Genomic DNA, 27,862 nt, shown 5'->3' on the forward strand with positions numbered 1-27,862 from the left:
TGCAGTGAAACACACATTTACACACACACACTAGTGAACAAACACTCAGGGGCAGTGAGCCACATGCCCAGAGCGGTGGGGAGCCCTAGCCATGGCACCTGCAGAGCAGTTGGTGTTAGATGCCTTGCTCAAAGGAAATTAAGTCATGAAATGCTGGCGCTGGGGATCAAACCAGCAACCTTTTGGTTACAAGCACAGTTCCCGAACCACCAAGTCATGGCTGTCCCCTAGGTGTTTAATGACTAAATGTCTGAAGCATACTAAAGCCCAACAAGGATTTCACACAGTCTTTGGGAAAGTGCACATTTTGTGTGTGGGTAGATGTAGAGTACATTAGTAATGTTTTATTTATTTATTTTTTCTTTGAGGAATGGGGCACAATTTGACAGTCACAAGTACACAAAATCACTAGTGTGAACTCTGGGTCAGACTGGGCAGGGTGGTGGGGGGGGCTGTTCATTTAAGCCACTGTCAGCAAAGGAACCTTCAAGAAATTGTAATTTGTACTTGATATGTTTAGGGCAGTACTGTGGCACAAAAGGTAGTGCCATTGTCACACAGCTCCTAGGGTGCTCTGGGTGACTGTTTTGGAGGAGTTTGGTGTGTTTCCTCCCACAGTCCAAAAACACAGGTTGGTAAGTGGATTGGCTACTCAAAAGTGTCCACAGGTGTGAGTGTGTGTGTGTGTATGTTTGAGTGTGTATCGCCCTGCAAAAACTGGCGACCCCTCCAGGATGTGCTCCCACTTTGTGTCCAGCGGGCTTCAGACCCACCATGACCTCAAACTGGGTTAATAGGTTAACATTAGCATTTACCCATGATATATGTATATATGTTTTATTTTTAATATTTTCATAGAATAAGTACTGAAAATAGCTTTTATGGATTTTACAATATGAGAATTAATAGAATGGGGTGTGTAAACGAGTTCCCTTGAGCAAGATAAAGCTAGATTTTTTGTTGTTGTTGTATACTTTTACTTTTTGCAGACAGGTTCTGATGAATAGAAAACTTGTATTTATTTATTTATTATGGAGATGTAAAGCTGGAAAATAAAGATAAATAAATTAAATATAATCACATTAATAAACTTTCTTATAGTCTATGTATTGTAGAAAAAATAGTTGCTTGGAATTTAAAGTCATACAAAGACTTTAAATAAAGGGCAAATATTCACTGTCTTAATGGCCTTTTTTGTTGTTGTTTTTGGATAAAGCAATAGATTTTAGGTTTGTTTCCGTATAAATTAAAATAAAATAAATACTGGTCAAAATTACACGTGTGAAAATGATATTTGGCCAAAAGGAATGATCAAATTGATGATATAATACTGTTTAACATTGCTAATTCTATAATTGTTGGAAAAAAAAAAACAAGCAAAATGACCAAAAAAGGTCCGCCAAGATTAACAAACAACAGCTAAGGACACGATTGGCCTTCCTGATTTTCATAGATTGTTACTAATACATGTCAACATGTTGTTGTTACTATTATTGTTGTTATTATAGACTACTGAAAATTAATTTCCCCTTTTGTACCTATTTGTTTGTTTAGCGGCCAATAGAAATCGAGAGGCCAGCCCACGTGTTTTCAGAGGCGGGCTTCTGGTTGCCAGGTAAACAGACAGATACAAACTCAGTTGTGTAGCTCGCACTGAGCAGAGCCGCAGAGTAATGGATGGTTTTGGGAGTTTAGAAGTGAGGTCAGTAACAAAGACTTTGGGGAGTTTTGTGGAGTTGTCAGAGTTTTAAACAAGAACACAGCAACTTCACTATTTCACTGGGCAGCGTCTAAGTTGCAAGTTGCAGTTTGCTCTTGTAATAAACAGCCATTTTAACCCAATAATAAATTATCTCCTTCTTCTGTGCTTCCTCAAGGTGGGTGCAGGGGTTTACCAGCAGCAATGTTGAGTTTGTGGATAAGAATACTGCCTGCTTCTCCTGTGGAAATTACATCGTTTTCCTCAACGTGGAGACAAAAAAGAGAAGTGTGCTCCAGTGTCCTGGCCGTGGCCTTGGGGTCTTCACAGCAAATGGACTCTGCAGGATTCTGGCATTTTCTGAACAGAAACTTAATCCATCCTTATTTGTGTACAGTTACCCTGAGCTTTCCTTAAAGTGTGAACTTAAAGGTGTGTGAATTTGTTCAGATCTAATGACTTCTGGATGATATGCTTTTCAGATTTCCACAGTCACAGTCAATCTACCCATAGACACTAATGTGAAACATGGTGACATATTTTCCAAATTCTACATATGGTTTGTCCTTTGTTTTGCAGGCACTGCTATACTGGCCTACACAGCACTGGCTCTGAGTGATGCTGGTCCATATTTAGCCTGCAGCTCATCTTTGCCCGATTACACTATCACACTATGGTAAGGTGATTTGTTTTTGTCTCTGCCCCATCCATTTGTCTTTTGCATATATGAAAACATATAGTTACTTGATACGTACCGTAGGTCTCAAGCATTTTAATTTTAGCACATTATTTGTTTAGATGTTAGGGGTGATTAATGTATGAAGAGTGTGTATTTTTTATGTTCATAATTAAAATTAAAACAATTTAAAGCTTTTCTTTTGGCTTTAGTTTTTAACACGATTGCCTGTCTTTTTGAATGACAGTGAATGACACTAATTATTTAATTTAATATATATAATAGAAATAAATATTTACAGGTTTAAGCAGGTAGTTGTAATATATACAACATTGTTTGCATCTGTAACACAATGTTGCATTTAATTAGAATTACTGAAAATGTAATATGCTGGAGATATTTGTTTTATAAATGTTATGCAGTACAAATTTTTATTTGATAAAAGAACAGCACAAGTGCAATTTAAAATATGTAGCAAAATACGATCTAATTAACTTTTTGAGGATTCTTTGAAATTTGTCTTCAGGTAGCATTTGATTTAAATCACATGCAGTGATATCAGTGGGACCTAAGCTCTAAAAATACTTTTTATATATTACCTTCCCCTTTTTAATATATTTGGATGTATCCATAACTGCTGTACTCCTGATTATGTCTAAACAACCTGCAGAATTAACCTTGAATCTTGAATAAGTGCAAAGAACGTAGGTGAGGCTCAAAGGCAGCTGGTGTTTCTTTTTATAGTTGATAGAATTTGCATTTTCTTAGGAACTGGGAAAGTGGAGTTCCACTTTGTAGCCATCCACAGGCTGAAGAGGACATTACATCACTGGCTTTCAATCCAATGAACTGGCAGCAAATCTGTGCTGTAAACTCTAAGTCTCTCACAGTTTGGAGTATTGAGAGAAATAACAACTTTCATATAATGAAGCCCAGGTTAGTATAGTCTCTCACCAGCAGATGTCACTCTTATTAGATTTAACGTTGACGAAGTGGTAGACATCATTGTTCTGTTCATCTATTCATGAAGAATAATTTATTTATCTGTATGTGATAGTGCTATTGATCTTCCTGCTGCCGATGGCTCTGTTGTTGAGCGAAAAGTCATCCCTTCTCATGTGTCCAGTGGGAAGCTGACATACTATGGTCCTCAGATGCCAACTTCAGCTATTGCAGGGCTGATTGGTGACAGATCAGATACATTTGTGGTACTCCTATACACTGACTTACTGTGCTATTTTTATTAACCCATAAGAGCCCAGATTGTTCAGTTTAAAGCTAAATTATGAGAAAAATAAAGCAGACCAACGAAACATGAAACACATTTTCTTGCTGTATATTTTTTTCAGTGTATTTTTTGGGGGTTATAGCCCCAACGTAAACATCACCCGTTTTGTAAGCTGTATTTCAACATTGCGTTCTTTAAATGAGATTAGATTATGTGACATAGGACAGGTTACGAAAGTATTTGAATTGATAAAAATGTTGGAACACACTTTAGAAAGAAACATACTTTTAAAGCAAGCATTTCTCTGTTCTCTATGTCCTCATCAATCACACTGTATCCAGGACTTTCAGTAAATGTCACTTAAAGACATCATGATATAAGTGAAATATAAAGTTGTGTAGGTAACTTTCCAAACCTTATAAAGAGTTTGTAACACACATGTCACCACAAGCTCTTATGGGTTAATATCTATTACTTACCAGTTACTTTATTTGCACACATGTCCACATGAATTTAGCAATCTCTGGGAGTGGTTACTTTTTTTTAACAGAATTAGTCTCTTTTAGGTTTACACCTCTGGTACACTCTATGGACAAAATGTCACATTATACCTACAGAGGTTTTTATGATTGTAATTTGACAGTTCACTTGAATTTTTGTTTAACAGACAGATGACAAAAGAAAAGGTTTTCTCTAATAGATGAGAGGCCCAGTTTAAAATTCTCCCTTGTAGGTCATCTGAAAGGTCTTAGATGGGGTTACCACTAGAGCTCTGTGTGAGCCAGTCAAGTTCTTCCACACCAAACTCACTCAGTCATGCCTTTTTGGACTTTGATTTGTGACCTTCCCCAAACTGATCTCACAAAGTATACAATTGTTCAATATGTCTTGTTTTGTTGAAGCATAAAGATGTCCCTTCACTGGAACTAAGGGGCATAGGCCAAATCCTGAAAAACTACCCTATAGCATTGTCCATCCACCACCAACGTTAACAGTTGGCACAGTGCTGTTAGGTGGGCATTCTCCAGACTCAGACAAGTCCATTATCCTGCATGAGAAGTGTGATTCTTCACTCCACAGAACACACATTCACTGCTCCAGAGTACAGGGGCAGCTTGCTTTAAACTACTGCATTCGACACTTGGTATTGTGTTTCATTACGTAAAGCTTGTATGTAGCTACTCAACCTTTAAAACCCTTGCCATGCAGCTTCTGGCACATAATTTTTGTGCTGATGTTAAGGCCAGAGGAGGATTGGAACTAATTACAGTTATAGAGTCAGCAGATTGTTGGTGTTTCTATGCGCTTTGCAGCTCAGCACTCGTGAACCAGTAATTGTTTGTCATGGAATATCAAGGAGTGAAAACATTTCAGGAACTGACTGCACCAATGACGCCTTATTACAGTGAGCCCTTTAGAATGACCCATTATTTCAGAAATGCTTGTAAAAGCAGATCCCTTGCTAAATGCTTGATTTGATGAACTGAAATGAACTGAACTAAACACAAGAATTCATTGATTAAGAAGTTTGCCTCCATAATTTTGTCCATACAGTGTACAATGTTATATTCTCAAAGTTGTTTAAAGTCCATGTATTAAAAATGAAATTTAATACAAAATTAGACTTCGGTGTGTTTAGTTCTTTCACAAAGGGATGAAAGATTTCTCTGAGTTCAATCTATTTAAAAACAATCACAATTACAGTCAGGCTGATATAAATGAAGTTTAGAAGTCATACAATTTTTCACATTGAGCTGCTCTGACTTGTTTACATTATTCATATATTTATATATTTATTTTTTGCTTTAACAGCCACAGAAGGAAGTGAAGCAGAGGCTGTGCCCAAGTGCCATCTGCTGGTCAGTTTCTTCACAGCTGTATGTGGGGAGCAGGGAAGGATTTCTGCTGTTAGTAAACCCGGAAACTCTGCTTGTGTCTGTCCTCTACAAGCCAAACACTGGTAAATCATGTAAAGTGCACATTTTATTTAGTCTGAGATCTGTACATTAATGTGAATCCTTACTGTTAGTAAGTTAAATATATATGAGTAAAAAATACAGTAATAACTTCAAAAACATATTTAGATCTATACAAGAGAATATCTGAGTGTACAAATCCAGTCAGTATTGTATATGAGTACATAGTCAGACATGCAAATCAAATTAGGATTGTGGGTGTGTTTCTAAGGTAAATTAAGTCTTTAAATTAACGTTTTTTTTTTTTTACTGAAAAAAAGAAACAAACATATGCTTCATATATTGTGTTATATTTTTCCCCAACAATCAAATTAAATCAAATTATATCATTTGACCAACGCTGGCAAAAGTATAACTGCAGTTGAGTAAAAAGAACATGTTGCTGTCCACTTGAAAATTAAACATTGTTTATCTTTTTTGACTGTAGCTTAGAAAAACTTTATTCAATCTTTTTATACAGATGACAGAGGACGTCTTGCCATACAGGAAGGCAGTTTTCGTAGCCTGAAACCACACACCAATGGAATATTTGCTACAGGAACTGTATGCGTATCTCTTTTCCCTTTCTCTAAAAGTCATACTGCAGAAGCCACATTGTGCTATTGGCAAAATGGGCTATTACACTGCTATACAATACCTTACTAAAACAGGCATTGAATGTCTTTTTCAAGCTTGTGGCTATAAACTGTTCACCTTTGCATTCTCTAATGTTGGATGAGATTAGCTTCTTATCCTATATCATTATTTTTGTTGCAGGATTGTGTTTTACGAAACATTCAGATTAAAAAGAATCATGTGGAGGTGGTGGAGAGCTGGGAATTGGATGAACCTGCCTTAAACGTTTGCTGTTCTCCTGACTATGAAACACTGCTGCTTTCTACCACCACTGTAGGTGTTACATCTGTAAAAATGCTTGTCTTATGGTGAATTCTATCTTATGCCAGATTCTGTCTACAGGTTCTGACTGGTATACTCGGAATGTTACACTTCATAGAAACCTAATGAATTTGTCCTGTGTAAATATATGATGTTGAAGTCAAAGCTGTGGATTTACAAACTGCATGTGCTACATCATGAAATACTTAGTACATCTCCAAAGTCCATTTAGCAAAGTCATATTTTCATGGATTATTTCCACAAACATATGGAGATTATTGAAACTACCAATGAATGTTCAGTGCCTGTACTGATTATCTGCATTTTTCAGGGATGCATTTACAGATACAGAAGAGGGCTCACAGACCAGGTCGTCAAAGTCCTGGATGTTCTGTGTGGAAACTTTGTGGCTGCTGCTCCATTGCACACTGAAAATAACATCTGTGTGGTAAAATAAAGACAACATGTTTTTGATTGGCACAAATGACTTGAAGATGAATGAAAATGATTGATAGTTATATATTCTGTGAGATCTATTTGGACCTTCTACAAATGTTTATTGTTTTAGATGGCTTTTTTAACATAATCTAAGCCTTACTTTTATTTTTTATACAGATATTTGCTATTCCTTGACTTAAATTTATATGCTTTGTGTGTGTGTTTGGATGTTTGCATTCTAGTCAGTCAGAGAGCATGGAGAACTGCAGCTGTGGTCACTGGATGCAGGAGTGTGTGTTGCTTCCATCCCTCTGCAGACAAATGTTAGTTGGGGAAAAAAATACAATTTGCACCAGCCACCTATTATGGATTTAGTTGGCAAACCAGGGTTCAGTTCCCCACTCTATAAGCAAATCGTGGTACACTACAGGTCCTTTTCTCTGTTATATGATTAGAATTGTAATTAGATTACGTTACTTGCCAAATGCTGTGGACTATGTGGCAAATCAAGTGACAGGTGTCCAGTATGTGTACTCATTTATTTGTTTGTTTGATGTGCTTGAGTGCAGGTGACCAGCATGGCATGCTGTCCAATAGCTCAGTATATTGCTGTGGGTACAGTCACTGGGCATGTTTTATTTGTGGACCTCACATTGAAGGAGCGGCCTCGACTGATTCATAGAGTCCATCTCTACCACATGGCTGTAGATCATTTAGTGTGAGTGCCTAGTGATTTCATTGATTTCTTACCCCTGTTTTACTTACTAATATTGTAGTAGTTATGAGTGATAAACTGAAAATTTGGTCCATGTATATGCCTTTGCTTTTGGAGTGTTAGTGTTAATATTCATTTATTAATATTAACTTATTTATAAAATAAAACTGTCTCCAACAGTTTTGATCAAGGGGGTAATTTCCTGATCACGGGAGCATCAGATCCTCACATATTTATCCTGGATGCACGGCCATCCAAAAAATTTGAGGTTATTGGATGCACAGGTAAATTACAGCTATATTTAAAGCTATTTTGTAAGTATAAGATTATCTGTGACTAACATGGTTTATCATTCTTTTCAGAGGGAATGGGTGCCACTGTGAGCCTGTCCACCCAGTATCAGAAAGAGAGCATGCAGCTCAAAGTACTGGTGCTCTGTGATGGTAAAAAACAGCAGCAGAAGAAGATGGAACAGAAAGAGGGGAACATCCTGCTGCTCTTTTCAGTTTCTGTTCAGAGGATCACAGGTAGACATGAAAATAGGGAAAAAACATTGACCTTTGTATTAGCTTGCCAAAGTAATGTTTAACTGTAAAAGCCTTCTACACATGTATATGTTATATTAACTCTGCCAGTGGTACTGAGTGAGGTCCTGCTTGTAGGTGCAGAGGGTTGTGTGAACCTACAGGGTTATCTGCGCCAAGACGTTCTTCACAGCTGCGTATATGAATCTCCGCACTCTCTTTCCTCATGTGTTCTGGGTACAAAAACTATTTTTGCCTATTGCCCACAGAAGAAAGTCCTGCAGAGCTTCCAACTTCCAGAGGTATGATATGTTCTCTGTGTTTTGTTGTGTTTAGCTAACTTAAAATATGTTATAATTAAGGATGTCCCAAGCAATTTTCTTTGCCTCCAATCCCAGTCTGATTCATTAAATACTGAGTATATTCTGATATTGAGTCTTGATCCAGTACTTGTAGTTTCTTAAATAATACTGTTGCCCAGTACACACTCCAAGTTATTAAAGTCAATCCAATATATTTATTTTCTTGAGAACTGAACTGATCTGCGGTGCCTTAACAAAAAATGCCTACACCCAAGCTGTAGGTTCATGTTTTTATTTATTTATAATTTTTACAAAATAACTACATGAATATAATCTGTATTTATGAATAGCTTGTATGAATTCCACTTAGTACATCTTTGCAGTTGTAAACCTTGAACACTCAAAATTCATTCATTCATTGCCTGAGCCTACCCAGAATCTCTGAGCGCAAGGCAGGAACACACCCTGGAGGGGGCGCCAGTCCTTCACAGGGCGACACACACTCACTCATTCAACACTCAAAATGAGTCATATAATATGTCTTTATTGTTTGGCTGGTTTTGTTCTCAAATTTAAATTTTTTCCACATTGCAAACATTTTAGCCTTGCCCTCCCACAAATTGTCTTCTCTTTTTATGACACCCATGTGACCACTAACGTAAAACAAAGGATTTAGGCTCGTGCTCAGTAAAGACGATACTGGTGAGTTATACTGATGAAAATGCCTTGATCTGGTCATATACCCCTCTCTGAGATCAGATTGCGACATCTGTAATTACATTGCTTTTTTTTATTTGGGTATAGTGCATTGTGCAGTTTTTTGACATTGTTTGCAACTTTTTCTGGATTATCTTGTATCCAGTCTCCTCGGAAATATCTCTTGTAGCCATTTTAAATGTACAAGAGTAATAAATCAGAAAGCCTGAGTAATAAATCAGAAAGCCACTTGCTTGTTGGAATGTTAGTGTGCCTTTGAAGAGGACAAAATGTTACTGACACATTTGGGACTAGATATGGATTAAGGAAATCAATAACACACTGGTTTAAATATAGCACTGTATATGATTATGTTGAATGACTCATGTTTGAACTCCCCTCAATTTAGTGTTCGTTGTGTTTCTGAGTCCCAGACACATTTGTTTCTCATTTGCAGACCCAGGGCTGAGTACAGTCTGTAAACAGACTGAAGAACAAGGAAACCGTGAGGGGGGAAAAAAGTTAGAATTTTACAGAAAGTGCATTTGATTGAAATTGCAAGCAGCACATTTAGTGGCCATTCTGAATGGAAAAAAGTGGTCTATGACTCTTTATATAAGTAGCATTTATATTATATTGTCCCAGTGATTGTGTTAAGTATTATGCTTGACAGACATGTTTTATGTGCTTGATAGATTTTAGGTACATTTCCCAGCACAAAGGAAGCGGTTCCATTGTGTCCAGAGAAAGAGGTAGAGGGTCATCCTCTGGGTCCTGCATCAGTCTATCTCTCACCCCATCAGAACTGGCTGGCCTCTGTCAGCAGAGGTGGACTACTTCGAATTCATGACATCTCCGCTGTGGTAACATCTTTTGTTTGATATTAGCTTATACACAACTGACTTAAAATATCATTGTATTTGAAGCCATTTGTTTTTACCTAATCTATCACACACAGGAAAGCTATGTGCAGATGCAGTGCCATTCCTGCTGGCTGGGAGGTATATGTTCTGTGTCATTTACGGCTGACAGTCAGACACTAATCACCACTGGTCTCAAAGATGGCTCTATGGTCTGTAGTAGTCTGAGGTAAAAAAAAAAAAAAAAGTCTTGTGTGTGCCAGCCATGTAACAATGTGAGTCAAAATGCTCAGTGTTTGAAATAGAGCTATGGGTGAATCTCAATAAATTAGAATATCATCAAAAAAGTTAATTTATTTCAGTATTTCAATTAAAAATGTGAAACTCATATGTTATATAGATTCATTACAAACAGGGTGATCTATTTCAAGCATTTATTTCTTTAGATTATGGCTTGCAGCCAAAGAAAACCCAAAATTCTTTAGCTCAGAAAATAAAAATATTATAAAAGACCAATAAAAAAATTATTTTTCACACAGAAATGTTGGCCTACTGAAAAGAATGCACAGTATATGGACTCAATACTTGGTTGGGACTCCTTTTTTTACTGCATCAACATGGCATAGAGGCAATCTGCTTGTGGCACTGCTGAATTCTTATGGAAGCCCAGGTTGCACTGATAGTGGCTTCAGCTCATCTGCATTGTTGGGTCTGGTGTCTCTCATCTCCCTCTTGACAATACCCTATTTATCCTCTATGGTGTTTAGGTCAAGTGAGTTTGCTGGCCACTCAAGCGCAGTGATACTGTGGTTATTAAAACAGTTATTGGTACTTTTGGCAGTGTGTGTGCTGGAAAATGAAATCCACATCTCCATAAATCTTGTCAGCAGAGGGAAGCATAAAGTGCTCTAAAATTTCCTGGTGGATGGCTGCACTGACTTTGGACTTGATATAACAGTGGGCCAACACCAGCAGATGAGATGGCTCCCCTAACCATCACTGGAACCTTCACACAGTACCTCTCCACTCTTCCTCCATACTCTGGGACCTTGATTTCCAAATGATGAAATTTACTTTCATCTGAAAACAAGACTCTGGACCACTGAGCACCAGTCCAGTCCTTTTTCTCCTTGGCCCAACGCTTCTGGTGTTGTCTCTGTGTCATGAGTTGCTTGACACAAGGAATGCGACAGTTGTAGCCCATGTCCTGGATACGTTCGTGTGTGGTGACTCTTGAAGCACTGACTCCAGCAGCTCTCCACTCCTTGTGAATCTCCCCCAAATTTCTGAATGGCCTTTTCTTGACAATCCTTTCAAACCTGCGATTATCCATGTTGCTTGTGCACCTTTTTCTACCAAACTTTTTCCTTCCAATCAACTTACCATTAATATGCTTGGATACAGCAGGAGGGTGTCAATGACTGCCTTCTGGACATCTGTCAAGTGAGCAGTCTTCCCCATGATTGTGCAGCCTACTGAACCAGACTAAAGGACCATTTTAAAGGCTTTGGAAAACTTTGCAGGTGTTTTGTGATGATTATTCAAATTTTTTGAGATAATGACTTTTGGGTTTTCATTGGCTGTGAGCTATAATCATCAACATTACAAAAAATAAAGCCTTGAAATAGATCACTCTGTTTGTAATGCATCTATACAATATGAGTTTCACTTTTTTAATTGAGTTAAAGAAATAAATAAACTTTTCGATGATATTATAATTGATTGTGATTCACCTGTAGATTTTATGTTTCCCAAAAACATCTTAGTCTTAAGATCATCTTAAAAGGTAGAGAGAGTGTTCAGTGTGATAGTGAGTTAGTTCTTTGTTCTAAGATGCTTTTGGGAATTTGTAATATCACGCATAAATTGGAATTGTTTTAACTTTTATGTTAAAAATATTCAGTGATATTGACAGTATGATATTTGGACAAAAAAATAAGATTATAATTTTACATGATTTAGAATGTGTGAATACAAAATGTTTTTAAACCAAACAGGATAAAGAAGGCTGAACCTGGAAAAGCAAACACCACCACCCAAAATGACCTGTCCATGATGGCATCCTTTATGGCAGTGGTGTCCTCTGAGAACCACATCCTTGGCAGCATGGCTGACTGGGAACCACAGGCTCAGTACCAACTAGCATCAGTACAGTCTCACACAGGAGAGGTAGAGAAACATATAACCATCCACTGTTTAGAATTCCTCCAAAAACTGACTTCAACCAAAAGAAAAGGTTAACTCTGATGCTTTTCACTCACACTGATATATTATGTGATGCTGAAGTCACTATAACACTTTATTATTAAGTGGATCTGTATCAGTATGTATCAGAATTCAGCCTAGTGAAGTTTGAGGGGTATTCAAATATAAATTGCAACTCTTTATAGAACAATTTACCAAGTTTTAAAATCAAAATTTGATATTTTTTACATTATTTTTTCTGTTTCATATATCTGTGATTTAATTACTGTAATTATTGTCAGAACACAGACTTTTAACCAGTGCTATTATAGAAGATGTTACTAATATTTAAAATGAGATAAAAGCTCCCTCAGAAATCTAAATAAAAAGATATGAAAGTAATTTAGTCATTTTACAGTTACTGACATTTGATTTCTGAAAACAAATAAGCCGTGGTAATAAACGTGAGGTGCAGAAGGGTAACTGCTGCCAGTCAAGCATATTTTCATACAAGTGCAGGTCAAAACCGGTCAAATTCCAGTTCTGAGGTAGAACTGAAGTGGATCCAAAATTCCAAGCCACTGGAACAGAGCCTGCTACATTTCATTTTTCTCAGCTTTTATGTTGTTTGGAAACAAGGTTATGAATTTTTTGTCTTATGCAGGTCAGTGAGAGGAGCCAGATGAAAACTGGTATCACTGGCCAGGATGAGAGCAACACTAGTCTGCCCTCTACAACTCCCTGCAATGGCACGTGGCTGGATGAAAAACTAGATATGGTAAGGGTTCTCAAAGTGTGACATTTAATAACAAGTATTTTAAGTAACATTGTTTGACTGATGATCTTACTTGAGTTTGATGTATTACATAAACGCTGTTCCATTCATATATTGAGACTAAGCTGCAAAAACAGCCTGCTTAAATTCATTTTCATTATCTGGTGTCATAAAAACCAACACATTTGTCCATTCATTTAAATACAATGTAACAAAAACAGTCTGTTGTTTTTTTTATTTTATCAATAGATCAATAAACATGGGTAAGTTGTTACTGATTATGTTATATATAACTGTACATATGTGATAAATAGACCACAGGGAAAACAATTAAAAGAAGAAAAATTTAGAAAGTTGACATATATTAATAATATATTTCCTCATTCTTCAAACAAATGTATGTTATATCAGAGAAGAAGCATGTAAAAACTGTACTACTGTTTGTATTGTGGTTTTGGGCCTTGTTTAAACTTTGTAATGGAATGAAGATGTATGATATTATAGAGGTTAAATGCTTTGTAGGACTACTGCGGGCACACAACAGTGCAGTGTTGAGTTTCACAATAATAGATCTTGTCTTATATTTATATGGTATTACTCAATGTGCTTCATGCATCCCAACTGCCGTACAGTTTTAACCCAGTTTATCACATCTCACATCTGTTCAGCATTGTGAAGCTGTGAGGCATTGCTGTGGAGCAAGATCATAATCGTGGGGTTTAATTTATGGATTGCCCTGGAATGTGTACTGCAATTGGGTTATCAATCATGAATCTTGAGAGATCTCCAGTATACTGCATGTGTTTATAATCATGATTATCATCTACTTACTTCCACCCGTGGCTGAGTCTGAATAAAGATTGCTATCTCCACAGGTTCTGAAGGAGGAGAGCCAGCAGTTTGCAGACATTAAGAAGAGTCTTAAGATGAACATGAAGGAACTTCGAGAAACAGTACAAAGAACATGTTTAATTAATTTTTTTGTGGTTCCATTTTTAATTACCAAAGATTGTGCTCTGGCTGCTAGTTAATGAAAAACCATGTATGATTTCCAAGTCTAAAAGTGTCTCTTATGCAAACTCTTCTTAGAAACAAAAAAAAAAGAACCATAAAATTTAATTGAATTAAGTGCTTAAGCTTTTCTGTTTTATGTTTTGGTACCCAGTGCCAACTTGAGGGAGATGGCTTTCCTATCTCAGTCTTGGTTCATCTCACAGTGCCTTCTCATGTTCTGAAACATGCTAATATTGCTTCTATGAGGGGTCTCAGATCCACACAAAAAAAAAAAGCGTTAAACAAAAAGAAATTGAAAAACACTGGAAAGAGTGAAAACAGATGGCTAGAATTCACTAAACCTGGGCTCTTCTTCTGGGCAGATCCAGGTTATGATGTGTGAGAATGAGAGCCTGCCAGACATGGAGAAGCTGGAGCAGCTGGAGTTTAACCTGGATGTGGAGGAGCAGAAGAGACTTCAGGCAGAGGGAGAGCAGGAGGTCTCCAGGGTAACAAGTGTTTACACTTTACAGTAAAGTATGATGTTATTACTCTGAACAGGATTGATCTATTAGCCATATACCATTAATGTCTTATTTTGAGAAAGATAATCAGACATCTGTAAACATAACCAAAAAATTTGTAAGCAGCCTAGTTTACTGAGATTGAAATCTCCTTGTCATTTGTCATCTGCTGTGAATTAATTACATAAGGTCCGAAATGAGATTGAGCTGGACAATCAGGCCAAATGCTACCTGCGTGAGGTCCTCAAAAAAGAATATTGGGATTCCATGACAGTCAAAGGGAAAGCTATAAAGGTAAATAAACACAGATTCAGATTGTGAAGATTTATGTCTCATAAACACATTTTTACAAAGGAATTAAGAATGTCTTTTTGTGTATTTGTTTTATAGTTATTAGTATAATGAGGTTTGTCTCTCAACTAGGCCTTCCATTCTGAGAATGAAGTGAAAAACTACCCCATGAAGGAACGCACAGCAAAGGAACTGGAAGAGCTCAACAGGGTGGAGACCATCCGCAAAACCGAACACGCCAACTCTAATGTATATATGTATATGTCTATTAGTATTACAATTTATATCATAAAAATATGTTATTGTAAATTATCTTATTGGACCTGTTATGCACAAACCCCAGCAAGAAATTCTGGAGATGAATAAAACTCCGGTACAGAAGGAAGAGGAGGAGGAGGAAGGGCATGAGGCACAGAGCTCAGCATTGTCTGGCAGTCTGAGCTCTCAGTATGGAGGCTCGAACCCTTATCTATACAGCCAATTCCACCTGCACACCAGGGAACAGAAGCTCAACCAAATCACCCTGCTCCAGGTGTCATGGCTCAATTTATAAATATATCACTGCTGAATAATTTGAAATTGCAAATGAAAGTTAAAATCTCAATCTCCATAGTAAAACTCTATTTTTAAAACATTTTGCAGGATGCTGATATATAATTAATTTTATTTTTATTTTAGGATGTTATCTACAACGTGAAAACTACTTTCAATACGGAATTTGAGGCCGTGTATAAGCAGAAGGAGCAGGAGATCAGCCGTGTGAGAGACAAGAACAGCCGAATCATGGAGATTATGACTGAGCTGGGGCTGCAGGAGAGCTTGTGGCAGCCAACTCTGACAGACAATGAGAGGCCGGAAAGAGCATTCACAGTCAACGACTCTGAGGTAACTGCGGGACTTAGATTGATTTTAGCCTCCATTTTCTGGTCAAAGATATGCAAGAAAATAATAATTTCTACACATATCCCACACTGTAAAGATAATTTGCCATCTTCAGTAGCAGGTTACTCAAGTGCCTTAAAAATTGATTTAACTGAACTTCTAAAATTGTGTTGACAGAAAACCAGTCTGTGTTGTCAACATATTAGAATGTCATTTGACCCCAACATTATGTTTAAGTAATGTTTCCATTTAGTACATTTGTTATCAAACTAGGAGAATCTCAGAAGTGTCACTTTTGTTTTATTTATTTATTTATTTAAATAATTACACATAACAGATAAAGCTCTATTTCAATGTAACATGGAGTCGTGTTGAAAACTTGTAGCAGTTTTTTTGTTTAGTCGGTTGACACATCATCATACTAGTAAAGTTAAGTAATATAATGTATGTGTTGATTTGTTTTTGATTTGATTTTGTGTTGATAAATCTCTTAAAAGTATTGAGTAGATCTTATGCCAAGCAAACTGGAGAGAACAGAAAACAGACAAAACAAACCATTTATTGAATTGGGATTTACAAAGGTGAAGGTGAATAATAAAGACAAAGAAAAAAACTTTACAGGAAACATACAAATAAACAACATTCACTTTTTTGTCAGTGAAGATAGAACAAGGGGCTTGAGTTTGGAGAAAATTGTCTCCAAAAATCTAGGAACCTGCAGTGTAAGGGAAGATGAGCAACTTTTACATTTTACATACAAATGAGCTGTTAAACAATAGGATTGAAGAAGCATCTATAACATCTTACTTTATGCTGTGCCCAGGGGTGTATTTTGCAAGTTGTAGAAGGACACTGCAATCATCAGACTGATCTCAAACCAAAAAAGTGTGGGCAGCAGAGCTCCAAAGAGAAATTCATGCCAAAACTCATTCCACATAATTTTATTGCTCTAAGTTTGAACAGAGGAACATTTAAAAAAATTTAATAGTAGAGGCTTCTAGATTTCAGGCAACAGGTCAGGGCAAGCACCTAAAACATCTGGCCAAGGTTTGAGAATGTGAAGCTTTGCTGGTAAATCTTCCACAAAAATGAACTTTTGAAGTAATTATTATTGTTCTAAAGATATTTCTGATCATAAGACCATCCCCCATTTTAAGTTTGATTTGTGTTATTGAGGACAAAAGGTTTCTATGTGTTTTCAAGATCAAGGTCGAGAAATACCTTACACCGGAGCAGAGGCAGAGAGAGGAGGACCAGAGAAAGGAAGAGGAGCAAAGGCAGTTTGCAGCCAAGGTATAGAGTTACTGCAAAAAGGCACAGAAGAACTACTGTAGGCAAATACTTTTCGAGTCATTTTCTGTTCATTTTCAGCATTGATTAAAATCTTTTATTGATTTACTTGATATAAAAGGAATAACAAAACTGTCAAAATAATTTACTTTATTAAAAAAAATGAATGTATAATTTGTATTAATTTATTCTGTGTCTGTAACCACTTATCCAGTTCAGGGTCGTGGTGGGTCCGGAGCCTACCCAGAATCACTGGGCGCTATATGGAACACACTCTGGAGGGAGTGCCATTTCTGCCCTTCATATGGCAAATAAATAACTGCTCCCTTGGGTGCCATTTCCTGCAATAAATTGTGATGATGTGTCCTAGAGCAAGAACATTTGATAATGTGTCTTAAGAAGTGCCCTTATATGGCTGCCTTTCAATAGATGAGGGTGCATTATTAAGTGTCCTCTGTTGTGCCCCTTCTAGTAGAGAAAATGGAATACAAAGGGCATATCTACAACTGAGAGTATATAGGTACGTTTCCTAATGGAAGCCTCGTCAGTAGAGAAACTGCTATATAGTGCCCTATATGTGCCCCCACAATGAGTTCAACATCTCCTTTGTTATTAAAAAAAAACATGTGACGTGCAACCTCAGATGCCCTTCCAAGTGAGAAAACATGATGCAGTGCCTTTGAAACACCCCTTCTGGGACAGGCTTTCCCAAAGTTGGTGCCATGATCATTTATATTTGCAATGTTATTATATGTGTAATCACATTTTCTAAAAATGTGATGTTAAATTTAAGTAAATAAAGGATGAAAACTTTTATCATACATGGTGCTAGTGGGGCCCCGTGTTGTGACTAAGTGCCCTTATTATGTTTTAGCCCCTGCCCTTCAAACAGTCTGAGTCCGTCCTGCATCTATGGACACTTTTGAGTAGCCAATTCACCTACCAATGTGTTTTTTTTTGGACCCACACAGACACAGGGAGAACACACCAAACTCCTCACAGGCAGTCACCTGGAGCAGGGCTCGAACCCACAACCCCATGACGCTGAAGCTGTGTGATAGTGGTACTACCTTTTGCACCATGTGCTGCCCCAATGTATAATATAACATACACAAATCAATTCCATGGTGGTTTGGTGTTGCTGCAGGTGGTGTCACTGTTACAAAGCTCCAGAATTTCAGGGTATTATTCAGTCACTGCCAAGGGTCACTGTCTTCTGAATAAGTGACTGTGTGAAATTGCTTTTGTATGTGTGTGAGTGAGTGAGTGTGTGATGCGCTGTAATGGAATGGTGCACACTGTACAGGGTGTTTTCCTGCCTTGCACCTCATGATTGCATGTAGTCTCCAGACCCAAAGCTACTCTGAACAGGATGAAGCACTTACAGAAGATGATTGTAAAATCCCTTATTGTTGTGAAATAAGCAACCCCCGTTCTCTGCATCTTTAGGCTTAAGAGAAGTGTCAAGACTGTCCTTTGATCTCTTATTGCTTTCCATTTTCTGTGTAGGGTGACAATATCAGAGACAGAGCTCTGGGTGATATGATGGGTGGGGTGCTAGAGGTCAAAAAAGAAGACATCCTGAGAACGGTATTATGGCCAACATTTTACTGTCCAACATTCAGAATGCAGTGATTTTAAATGATTTAAGTTTTTGTTTTTTTAATTTTTTTAACTAAAGGAAGTGCCACAACCTGAATTCATGGATAAGCCAGAGCTTCAGTGGACAGAAGAGGAGAAAAAAATCTTCAAAGAATATGAGAAAAAAATAAAGGAGCTCAGTGAAGAACGGGAGAAATACAGAAAAGTTTGATATCATGCCCATTGATTTAATCTATTAATAAGTTCTGACTTGTGTTTTCCATTAAAACACAGGCAGCCATTTAAGTCCTGAAACTTCACAGGCCCTTGTGAAAACCACACATTCTTTTCTCTATACACTATTAACAGGTTATCATCATCATCATCATTTTCTTCTCCGCTTCTCCATTTCAGGGTCGCGGTTATTAACAGGATATGTACTTGGTAATTAGTTAATTAAGGAACGAAAATAGTTTACACATCAATATATCTTAACAGTCTTTAATGCTGTTTCAAACTGTTCTAAGAAATATAAATTATGCTGCATGATAACGTTATATATATATTTGTAAACTGGGGTTAAAATAGATCTTTATAAGTCACTTGTGCATTTGAACTTAGTAGATTTTCCATCAGAAGGAATTATTTTTCATGCCAAAAAATACACTTTACACGAGGCACCAAGTTACTTAATATTTGGGTTTCTCTTTTCAAAGCTTCAGACTGTATATCGTGTGTATATAGAACCTATAAAGTTTTTTTGCTTTACAGACCTTGGAGGCAGAGATGAAAAAACTGCAGACATCCATTAAAGATGCCACAAAGGCCTTTGATGAAACACTGAGAAAGCTGTTTGAAAAGAAGTTGAAATCTGAGATGGTGATATATCAGGTAAGCTGATAGAGTGCACATCTGCTCATCATCTCTTCAAACACAATGGATTTAAAAATAAAATGTTTCATTTTTATTAATTAGGATTTTTTTTTACATCAAAATAAAACACCACCTGCCAATTACAAAGTAGTTGTGTATATACAAATATTTGGAGTTTTTGTTCCACTAGTGACAGTGTTCTTAGTTACACTAAGGACATGGCAAGTAGAAAAGGCTACTAGGTGGCAGGCTAAAATAAATAAAGGAAAATAAAAAACTCATAACTTCATAATACTGAGTCTATAAAATAATGAAAAGAGAATCTAACACACCACTAAATCCTTTAATGCTTAAAATCAGAATTAGAAGTGTACTTTTTTACTTTGCAATGTTTTGCAGTCATTTGTAGCAGCAGAACACAAATAATTCTTTGTTTGAAATTAGATTTTGAAGGAGGACTAGGTAATCTACTGAGCAGATATTACTTGATGGAGGATTTGTAAATAGGGTGGCGGAGAGTCATGGAGATTTCTGGAAATTAGTGAATACTGTGACATGTGTCAAAGAGGGCCAGCTCAATGAAACATTTGTAGTAAGACAGACTGCAGAGAGGTAAATTGTATCTGTAAACTGCATTACCATAATCAAATAGATGAGAGGTAATGTCCAAAGGATTTTTCTGTACAAACACAGCTACAGTTTGCTTCAATCACTGATTATCACTTAGTAAAATGGTAAGAGAAGGACGTTGTAGCCTGTTCCAAATGGATCCCTCGTTGTTCGTGAATTTTAACATTTGTTACTGCTGGTATATTCAAAAAGTACATGATGGGTTTTAAATGGCTTTTACCCCAGGAGGAGCTAAAGATTGCCAATCTGGCTTATTCCTTACTGATTGAAGAACAGATGCTAAACAGAGAAAAAGATCTAAACCACAAACTGGAGAAAGCGAGAGCTCTTAAGGTACAGTTTGTTCGGATACTGTTGTTGGGTTTCTTGTTTTACAATGTCCTTACGTGTAGTGTTCCAGAAGAAACACGAGTGATGCACTTTTCTAAAGATAATTACCATGCTGCTGATGAGACAGACAGGTAGTGCATGAACAAACTTGTGTGAATGTCAGACTGTTTTCTACTTTATATAAAATAGTTCTGTGTATGAGTCACAGCTTTCTGTTGCCAGAATGAATTTGGGAAAGCTTTGAAAAAATACCAAGACGATGTGGAAGAATTTCGAGAGACACACGACAATGCAGTAGCTGAGGATAAAGTAGGAACATTATTGTCCATACACTTAATGCAAAGCTATGTCCAAGCCCAGTAATTTGTCAGATACCCTCTAAAATGTTGTGTTCTTTTCAAAGCTTCTTGACAAAGGATTTCGCAAAGATTTCTCAGATGTTCCTGCCCACATTGTTGACCAGCTCTGTAAACTTTACAAACGCAGACCCAGGTACTTTCATTGGGTTAAATAAAGCAATAACTTTTTTATTCAGTTGGATGCATTTGTCCTGTACGTGTTACACTGTAGTTACTTAATATGTGATTACATTAAAAAATAGGGATAAGTGCTCCATTCAGATGTAGAATTGAATTAATGTGACAGTGCTTAACTGATTCATTTGGACTGGTGAGTCTTGTCAAGGACTGTCATTTAAGAATAGTCTAAAGACAGTTTCCAGACCCAGATTATACCTAACAATAGACTAAAAAGATTTTCTAAAAGTGAGTTACCATTTTCACTTCACTTTATTCCACACTACGTTTAATCCACACCAGAGTATCAATGGGTTCAACTACTGAGAATTCTGATTCTGAAATTCAAAGAGTAAAACAAATATATGCATATATTATATATATTTTTCTACTTTATTAAGCATGTCTTTTTGTTAAAAAAATATTTAAAAAATGCAGCATTGCTGTAGCTTTCTATAGATGCTTATTAAATTCCAAAATTTACCACAGATAAATATGTTTGCTATGGGTATCTATGAATTAATATTCCAGCAAAAAGTACAAACATATTTGAAAAACTGATGTTCTAACTATTTATCTGTGATGGAGGAATCATATACTGTAATTTAGCTATCACTAAAACAGCTAATCTTCAGTTTGCCTACTGAGGTGAAGTGAGAGATGTGGGTGCTGTTTCTCAGAGTGCAGAAGATAAAGACTCAGACAGACAGCAGCAAAAGTCCTTTTAAGGAGCGTCCTCTTTCCGGCCGAACAGCCACAGAAGAGCTGACGCAGATGATGAAGGCCATGGAGGAGCTTGACGCTCCAGAGAACATGCCAGAGAGTTTGGATCCGGCAGTGTGGGCGAGATTTTGCTTGGCCAGAAGGGCTAAGGTGGAGAGTGAACAACGGGTGAGACATTACCTAAGATGTGCCTATGAGTTTTAGGAATCTCTAGTGATAGAAGGTTTTGTGCAGTAAAATGTAGATCATTTAATTTTAGTCAATTAAATGGGGCTCTCGTGGAGTAATGGTTAGAAAAGCAGGTTTGGGACTGAAAGGTCCCTGTTTTGATCCCTACGACTGGTGGCAGGGGGGAGTGAACGAAATCCATGGCTGAAGTGCCCTTGAGCAAGGCACCTAACCCTCAACTGTTGCTCATTGCCCCTAGTATGTGTGAGTGTGTTCACTGCCCAGATGCGTTAAATGCAGTGGAAGAATTTTATTGTACATTGTACAATGACAATAAAAGCACATTTATTATGATATATTGTTAGAGCAGTCTGCCCTTAAATCTGCTTCTCCCTAATTCAGTTACTCAGCCAAAGATATGGATTTGATTAACTGACAAATGTCAGCTAAGAAAATGGCTAATATGAACATGTCCTTTCAGATAAATCTTTTAAATACATTGCTAATAAATCTGTTTTTGTTTTTTATTTTTGGTGACAGGTGAAAATGAAGGCACTGATTCTAGCAGACATGCATGCATTTCTACAAAGGAGAATAAATGAGGATGAAAATGCCAAAATGGAAATAAAGAATCTGACTGATGAGCTTACTGGGTGAGAAACAAATTGATACAAGAGTGTAAGAATTGTAAAAATGGTTGTAAAATTTAATAACACAATAACATAACATTTTCTTTGTGAATAAAATGGAACAGCATCTTTTTCTGTAAAATATTTTCTGTAAAAGGGCAAAATATCAGTATTGTGTAAGAATATAGATTGTTTTTCTTCCATTCACTTTTTGTGTAATTGTGCTGATTATCATGTAAAAAACGATATTAACTTTCAGCATGTCCTAGTGCCTTTAATATGTTCGAACAACAGACACAGCACTATTTACATTTTGTGTTTTTCATCAGTCTGCGAGAACAGAAGATGAGGTTCTGCTCAGACATTATGGTTCAGATTCTGATAAAACAGGGTCAGGTCGAGGTGGAGAGTGGAGATTTTGTTGCAGATTATTCAGACTCTCAGCTGCTTCACCGTAGTGTTGTGGAGGACTTGAACAACACCATCAGGGTACTTCAAAAATCTCACTTTTTGCTTTACTTTCTGACAATGCCTATTATAATCACCTCAGGATCTATACAGTATACATTTTAAGTGAAATAATTTTGACTACACTAATAAGACTATAATAAGGGAATGTGAAGTGTCTGCACACACGTCTTTCTGTCAGACTTTAGGAGAGCAGAAGATAGCCAGCATGATAGAATGCAAAGACTTCCGTAAAGGAATCATTCAGCAGGAATGGGAGCATAAGAGAATGAGGATGTTGATGGAAGACCTCAACAACAAAGCCAGAGAAATCCAGAGACTGCATGTGTCTCAGGAACTCCAAGAGGTAAAGAATAAATGAACAAATTATTACTATGTCCTACAGAACCCTGCTATATAATTCAACTGAAAAATTGACTAAAGCATTAGAAAAAAACCTTTGGTATAAGGTACAAGTAAGGAGTTCACACCCGTCTTTCAAGCAGGATTGGGAAATTCATTAAGTAAGTGCAGTGCCAGCCATTCACCACAAATTATGTACAGATGCCTAAGACTGAATAGTGTGGATTACAAAAGAGCTCATATCTGTTATAAAGGTCACAGGAATAGCAGAGATGCTTACCTACTTAAATATGGGTAAACTTAGGTCTGATTTCTTCTCTGTACAATTAAACAGCTCTGATCCAGTTTAGCCAACAAGACTAAAGAAGGTCAAATTTGTGAAAATAGATTTGTTGTGATATCAGATGACTTCTTCTAGATGACTATCAGACTTTTCTTCCTTAAGTACCTGAGTGAGACAGACCATGACAACAGAATGTCAAAGCAGTTATCAACTCTAGAGAAGACCATAACATTACAAGAGAAGGTAAGCATGGCTCTTCTTTAAAATAAAGAGAAATTAGTTTTAAAGAAAACCAAAAAAAAAAAAACACACTTTTTGACTTCAATCCTTTGTCTAGACTCAGATGAAGAACGACGAAAACTGTAAGAAGCTGATAAAGCAGCTGAACAGACAGGCCACACTGAAGAAGGAGAAGAATGCAGCTCTAGATCTGCAACTTGCAAGCATGGAAATTATGGTTGCAGAAAGAGCAAAAATCTATGAGGGAATAGGTATTTCTATTCATGAAAGATTTAATTATTTAAAGAAAGCAACATTTAAATTATAAAAAGAATTCCACAGATTTTTGACAATTCTGCATTATTTAACTATTAGAATGGTTGTTGATGGTAAAAGGTACGGTAGAACTGTAAAGCTGGCTTGGAGGAGGGTAGGTCTGGGATGCCAGACTTCACTGTTGAACCGTCTGGAGGTGTCATGGACTTAATTCAGCGAAACACTGATAAGGGGTGGTCTACCTGATGACCTCCACGAAGAACTGGTGATGCAGTGGGTGGTTTGGGTACGCATGTGATGGGCATGGAGGTGTAGGATTCAAATAGAAATTTTATGAATGCAATTAAGAAGAGAATGTGGTGGCCCTATGTGAGGCTCTAATGGATTGGCATAGGATATATATATATATATATATATATATATATATATATATATATATATATATTACATCTTATCCTGTGTATGATTATAATTAATAATAGAACCAAGTCATTCATGCAAATGTGAAATTCTCAGTTTATAAGAAACTTACCAAGTCAGGATAGTTCACGTGGAAGTAGGAACGTAAAATCTTAATAATGCTTCAATCAAGATTCATTATAAATGATCCCTTCCAAGAACACAATGCTATCTAATCTATGATGACCAGTGGTGTTCACCTAGTTTGCTAGTACTAAGGCCTTGTTGATGCAGGGCTGTTTATTAACAATTACAATCTTAATTTTCTCTCTGTATCATAAATAAAAATGCATTAGTACACATAATGACCATCAGTAAATGTACATTTTCTAAACCTGTATCTGTAAAGTATCTGCCATATTGTTTAAGCTAAACACAAACATGGTGGTGAAATTACGAGCATTAGGGAGGGTCTTTTAAAATAAGTGATAGGGATTCAGTGTAAACACAAACGGTGCAATGTAGAATACCATTTTCCAAACAGGTTCTCTCAGGCACAGAAAGAATGCAGCTAACAGGTTTTTACTCATGTTCTTCATATTTTACAGTTTATTTGTAGTATTTAGGAGTTAAATGAAATGACTAAAGACCTGTTTGTTTCTACAAGCTACCTGATAGAATGATGTAAAATACAATAAGTGGAATTAATCTTTTAATTACATTAAAACTATGGAGTAAATGTTAACAGGTACATGCCCAAGCCTTTGTAAGGTGGACAGTGTTCTGAAAAGCACAAGTATAAGCTGATATTACACTTTTGTGAATGTTGAAACTGAAACAGAGAGTAGTATCTTTTGTAAGGGTTTTGTTTATGTACCTGACATAGTAACGCTGAATATTCTTTATTTTTTTTTTTGTCTTAATGACAAGATATACTTAAACAATAGTGTAAAATGTTGCTCACTAGTTCTTTACTTTCAGTTAGTGGGAATTGCAGCCATAAATGTTTTATTTTCTCTTCAGCAAAGGAGGAGAACCAACAGGATAAAGCAGTGGAGCATTATCAAGATATCCTGGAGAGGAAGGAGCTTGTGGAACAGGCCAAAGCACAGGCAAAGGAAATTTCCATACTGAGAGCTGAGGTGGAACGTATGAGAATGAAGACATTCCCTGCTCTTGCTCAACTGAAATATGACTGATACAAGAGAATAAATAGGAATGTTTTTATTCACAAATCCATCTAATTTAACAGGCAATTATAAAGGCAACAAGTGTCAAATGAATAAAAACGTGCAAAATTCAAGTATAATAAATTACAAAGAAATGTTTAGTCACATCTTGTTGTCAAATACGTTCCACATGTAACTAGAAAAACACAAGAGTATTAAAGTATGATAAAACCACAATCAAGGGTTGGTAAAGCCATAGTTAGTTGTGTCAAAAAAGTTCTTGTCACCTTTCCTTTGTTAAATTAAGGCCCATGCTTACTAATGCTGTAATTTCAAACCCCTGATTGTGGTTTTAATAGTCGTGAACAAACAAAATGCAATTACCTGAAAGTGAACTATTACAAAAAAAAATACACTGTGTTTATCAGCAGTCTGTGAAGTCCTCCTCTATCCTATCAAAGTGCAGCATACTGTCTTCAAGCCCAAAATGGTCAATGAGCTGAGAAAGACTGGCTTTCCGGCCATCTGTGGGCAGTTCAGTTTGAAGTTCATAAAGAACTGCTTGAGAACAGTGCCTCCATTTATTTATCAGATCTTGCAGCTTCGCCAGGTCATTCTAATGTCAGAATTAATGACAACACAGAGAAGAAAAAAAGAATATTTAGTTAGTGATTAAATCAGCTTGATTATTTCTTAATGTTTTAACAAACATTGGGTCAAAACTGAAGATATTTACCTTCTTTCTGTACATTTTGACCATCTTGAGCCTTCGCAGAGTCTCAGATTTTTCCTTAACACCCTTCTTCAGTTTTTCTCGAAGCTGAAGTAACTCACTTCGAGAGAGCTGAAGAGAGCTTTGAGATTCAAAATTCTTCATACAGTTTGTAAGGTCCCTCTTGGTCTCATTTCTATTCACATCAATCTCAGCCTCTTTGTCTGCTGGTCCAGTCTGGTCTTTCTCTTGATTTAAGGTCTCTGGTAACTCATCCTCATCTATTTTAAGTCGTTTAACCACACCAAGAGGAGATGTAAAGGAAGGATGTGCTCTTTTTAACCTGGCCTTCAGGGTGGCACTCATTGCCTAGAAACATATGGAAACAAAATCAAACCATGAAAGAAGTCTAATTCAAAAGCCCCCCCTTAGCTCTTCTGGACTAGGGAGAGCATTTCTGTCCTATATTGAGGTCTGGATATTAAATCAAACTTCTAACTCTGTATACTTTAATTTCTGATTCATGTATTTTATTAATAGCACAGGGATGCAGAGCTTTTCTGAAATGAATCAGATGTTTTGCCCTGTCCTAACACATCTGAGCCAACTCAGAACAAGCTTCATGAGTTAGCTGATGAGTTAGATCGGTTATATAACTTTATACAAACAATCCGTGACTGTAAAATTCCAGACTGGTGATAGGATACAATGTTTAATGGTCTTTCTGAGTAAATACAATTAAGGGCAGCATAATTGGATATATTTAGACATAGTTACCTGTCTCAGCCCAGTATTTACAAACACTCTAGCATTTAAAGCCAGTAAAGTCAGCGGGTGCGATTTAATGAAAAGTAGATTCGAAATGTAATCTTAACTACAACTACCTTTCTCGCACTGGATCCATGAGGAGCAGGAGGCTGCTGCTCTAACGTTAGTGAGACTCTCTCTGGTGTTTTATCCATAGGCTTTCTGTGGAAGGATTTTTACGGCTAAAGCTAAAGCTGCAGTACGGAACAGAAGAGGCATCTATGCTGCTCACAAAAATTGGTCTCACAAGCAATTAACCAACACAGTTCAGTTAAATAACGAACTACAAATCGATATAAGTAACGAGAAACAGCATTGTTTTTAAGCAGAGCATTTCTAGCGTACCACCGGAAACGTCATTTCCGCAAAGCACACAGGGTGTATGGGAAATGTAGTTTACACTGTATTGCTGCGTTTTAATGCTACGTTCGGGAGCTCATCGGATGGTTGTATGATACCGACTTCACACCGTTCGGGAGCTTGGCTGAATCCACCCATTATACACAACATGTCCCCAAAAAGTGATTTATCGTTTAATAACAACTAAACGTTTTTTGAGTAATAACAAATCTGATCAAAATATTTGTCTTTTAATTACAGTAAACATGCATAATAAAACTATTCGAATGCATATTTGCCATTTTCTCCTAGGGAACAGATGAAATGTCAAATCTCGTAAACTCGCGAATCCCGAGTTTACCAGCGGTAAATACGAATTGTCCGCCGTTCGGGTGAAATTTACTAGCGGAAAAATGGTATTTCCCAGTTTACGTCATTACTCGAACGCAGCATAACTATCGGTAATTTAT

The 27,862-nt window shown here is 36.8% G+C and overlaps 2 protein-coding genes across 3 annotated transcripts; one reads left to right on the forward strand and one right to left on the reverse strand.

Annotated features, from left to right (window-relative positions):
- Positions 1–1,649: 1,649 nt before the first annotated feature.
- On the forward strand, positions 1,650–25,716 carry cfap43 (cilia and flagella associated protein 43). Its single transcript, XM_066679855.1, has 38 exons — positions 1,650–1,702; positions 1,878–2,131; positions 2,279–2,375; positions 3,144–3,311; positions 3,433–3,583; positions 5,416–5,563; positions 6,040–6,122; positions 6,336–6,467; positions 6,787–6,903; positions 7,136–7,216; positions 7,463–7,611; positions 7,789–7,892; positions 7,971–8,135; positions 8,271–8,434; positions 9,826–9,993; positions 10,089–10,219; positions 11,988–12,159; positions 12,839–12,952; positions 13,825–13,902; positions 14,326–14,451; positions 14,656–14,760; positions 14,890–15,006; positions 15,101–15,289; positions 15,436–15,642; positions 16,843–16,932; positions 18,439–18,519; positions 18,611–18,736; positions 19,282–19,401; positions 20,239–20,346; positions 20,566–20,652; positions 20,747–20,835; positions 21,539–21,749; positions 22,290–22,402; positions 22,708–22,867; positions 23,028–23,192; positions 23,634–23,714; positions 23,809–23,962; positions 25,389–25,716. Exons 1-38 carry the CDS (start codon positions 1,674–1,676, stop codon positions 25,562–25,564), a joined length of 5,010 nt encoding a protein of 1,669 aa, XP_066535952.1. The 5' UTR covers positions 1,650–1,673; the 3' UTR covers positions 25,565–25,716.
- sfr1 (SWI5-dependent homologous recombination repair protein 1) lies at positions 25,639–27,456 on the reverse strand. Of its 2 annotated transcripts, none has more exons than XM_066679859.1 (3): positions 27,024–27,159; positions 26,271–26,615; positions 25,639–26,150 (listed from the first exon to the last, which is right to left on the reverse strand). In XM_066679859.1, exons 2-3 carry the CDS (start codon positions 26,610–26,612, stop codon positions 25,959–25,961), a joined length of 534 nt encoding a protein of 177 aa, XP_066535956.1. In that variant the 5' UTR covers positions 26,613–26,615; positions 27,024–27,159; the 3' UTR covers positions 25,639–25,958. The 2 variants fall into 2 exon arrangements, with proteins under 2 accessions (XP_066535956.1, XP_066535953.1); XM_066679856.1 differs by having other exon boundaries at positions 25,672–26,150; positions 27,131–27,456.
- Positions 27,457–27,862: the final 406 nt, after the last annotated feature.

Source organism: Hoplias malabaricus, chromosome 8 (assembly GCF_029633855.1).
Source record: "Hoplias malabaricus isolate fHopMal1 chromosome 8, fHopMal1.hap1, whole genome shotgun sequence".
Taxonomy (NCBI): Eukaryota; Metazoa; Chordata; class Actinopteri; order Characiformes; family Erythrinidae; genus Hoplias; species Hoplias malabaricus.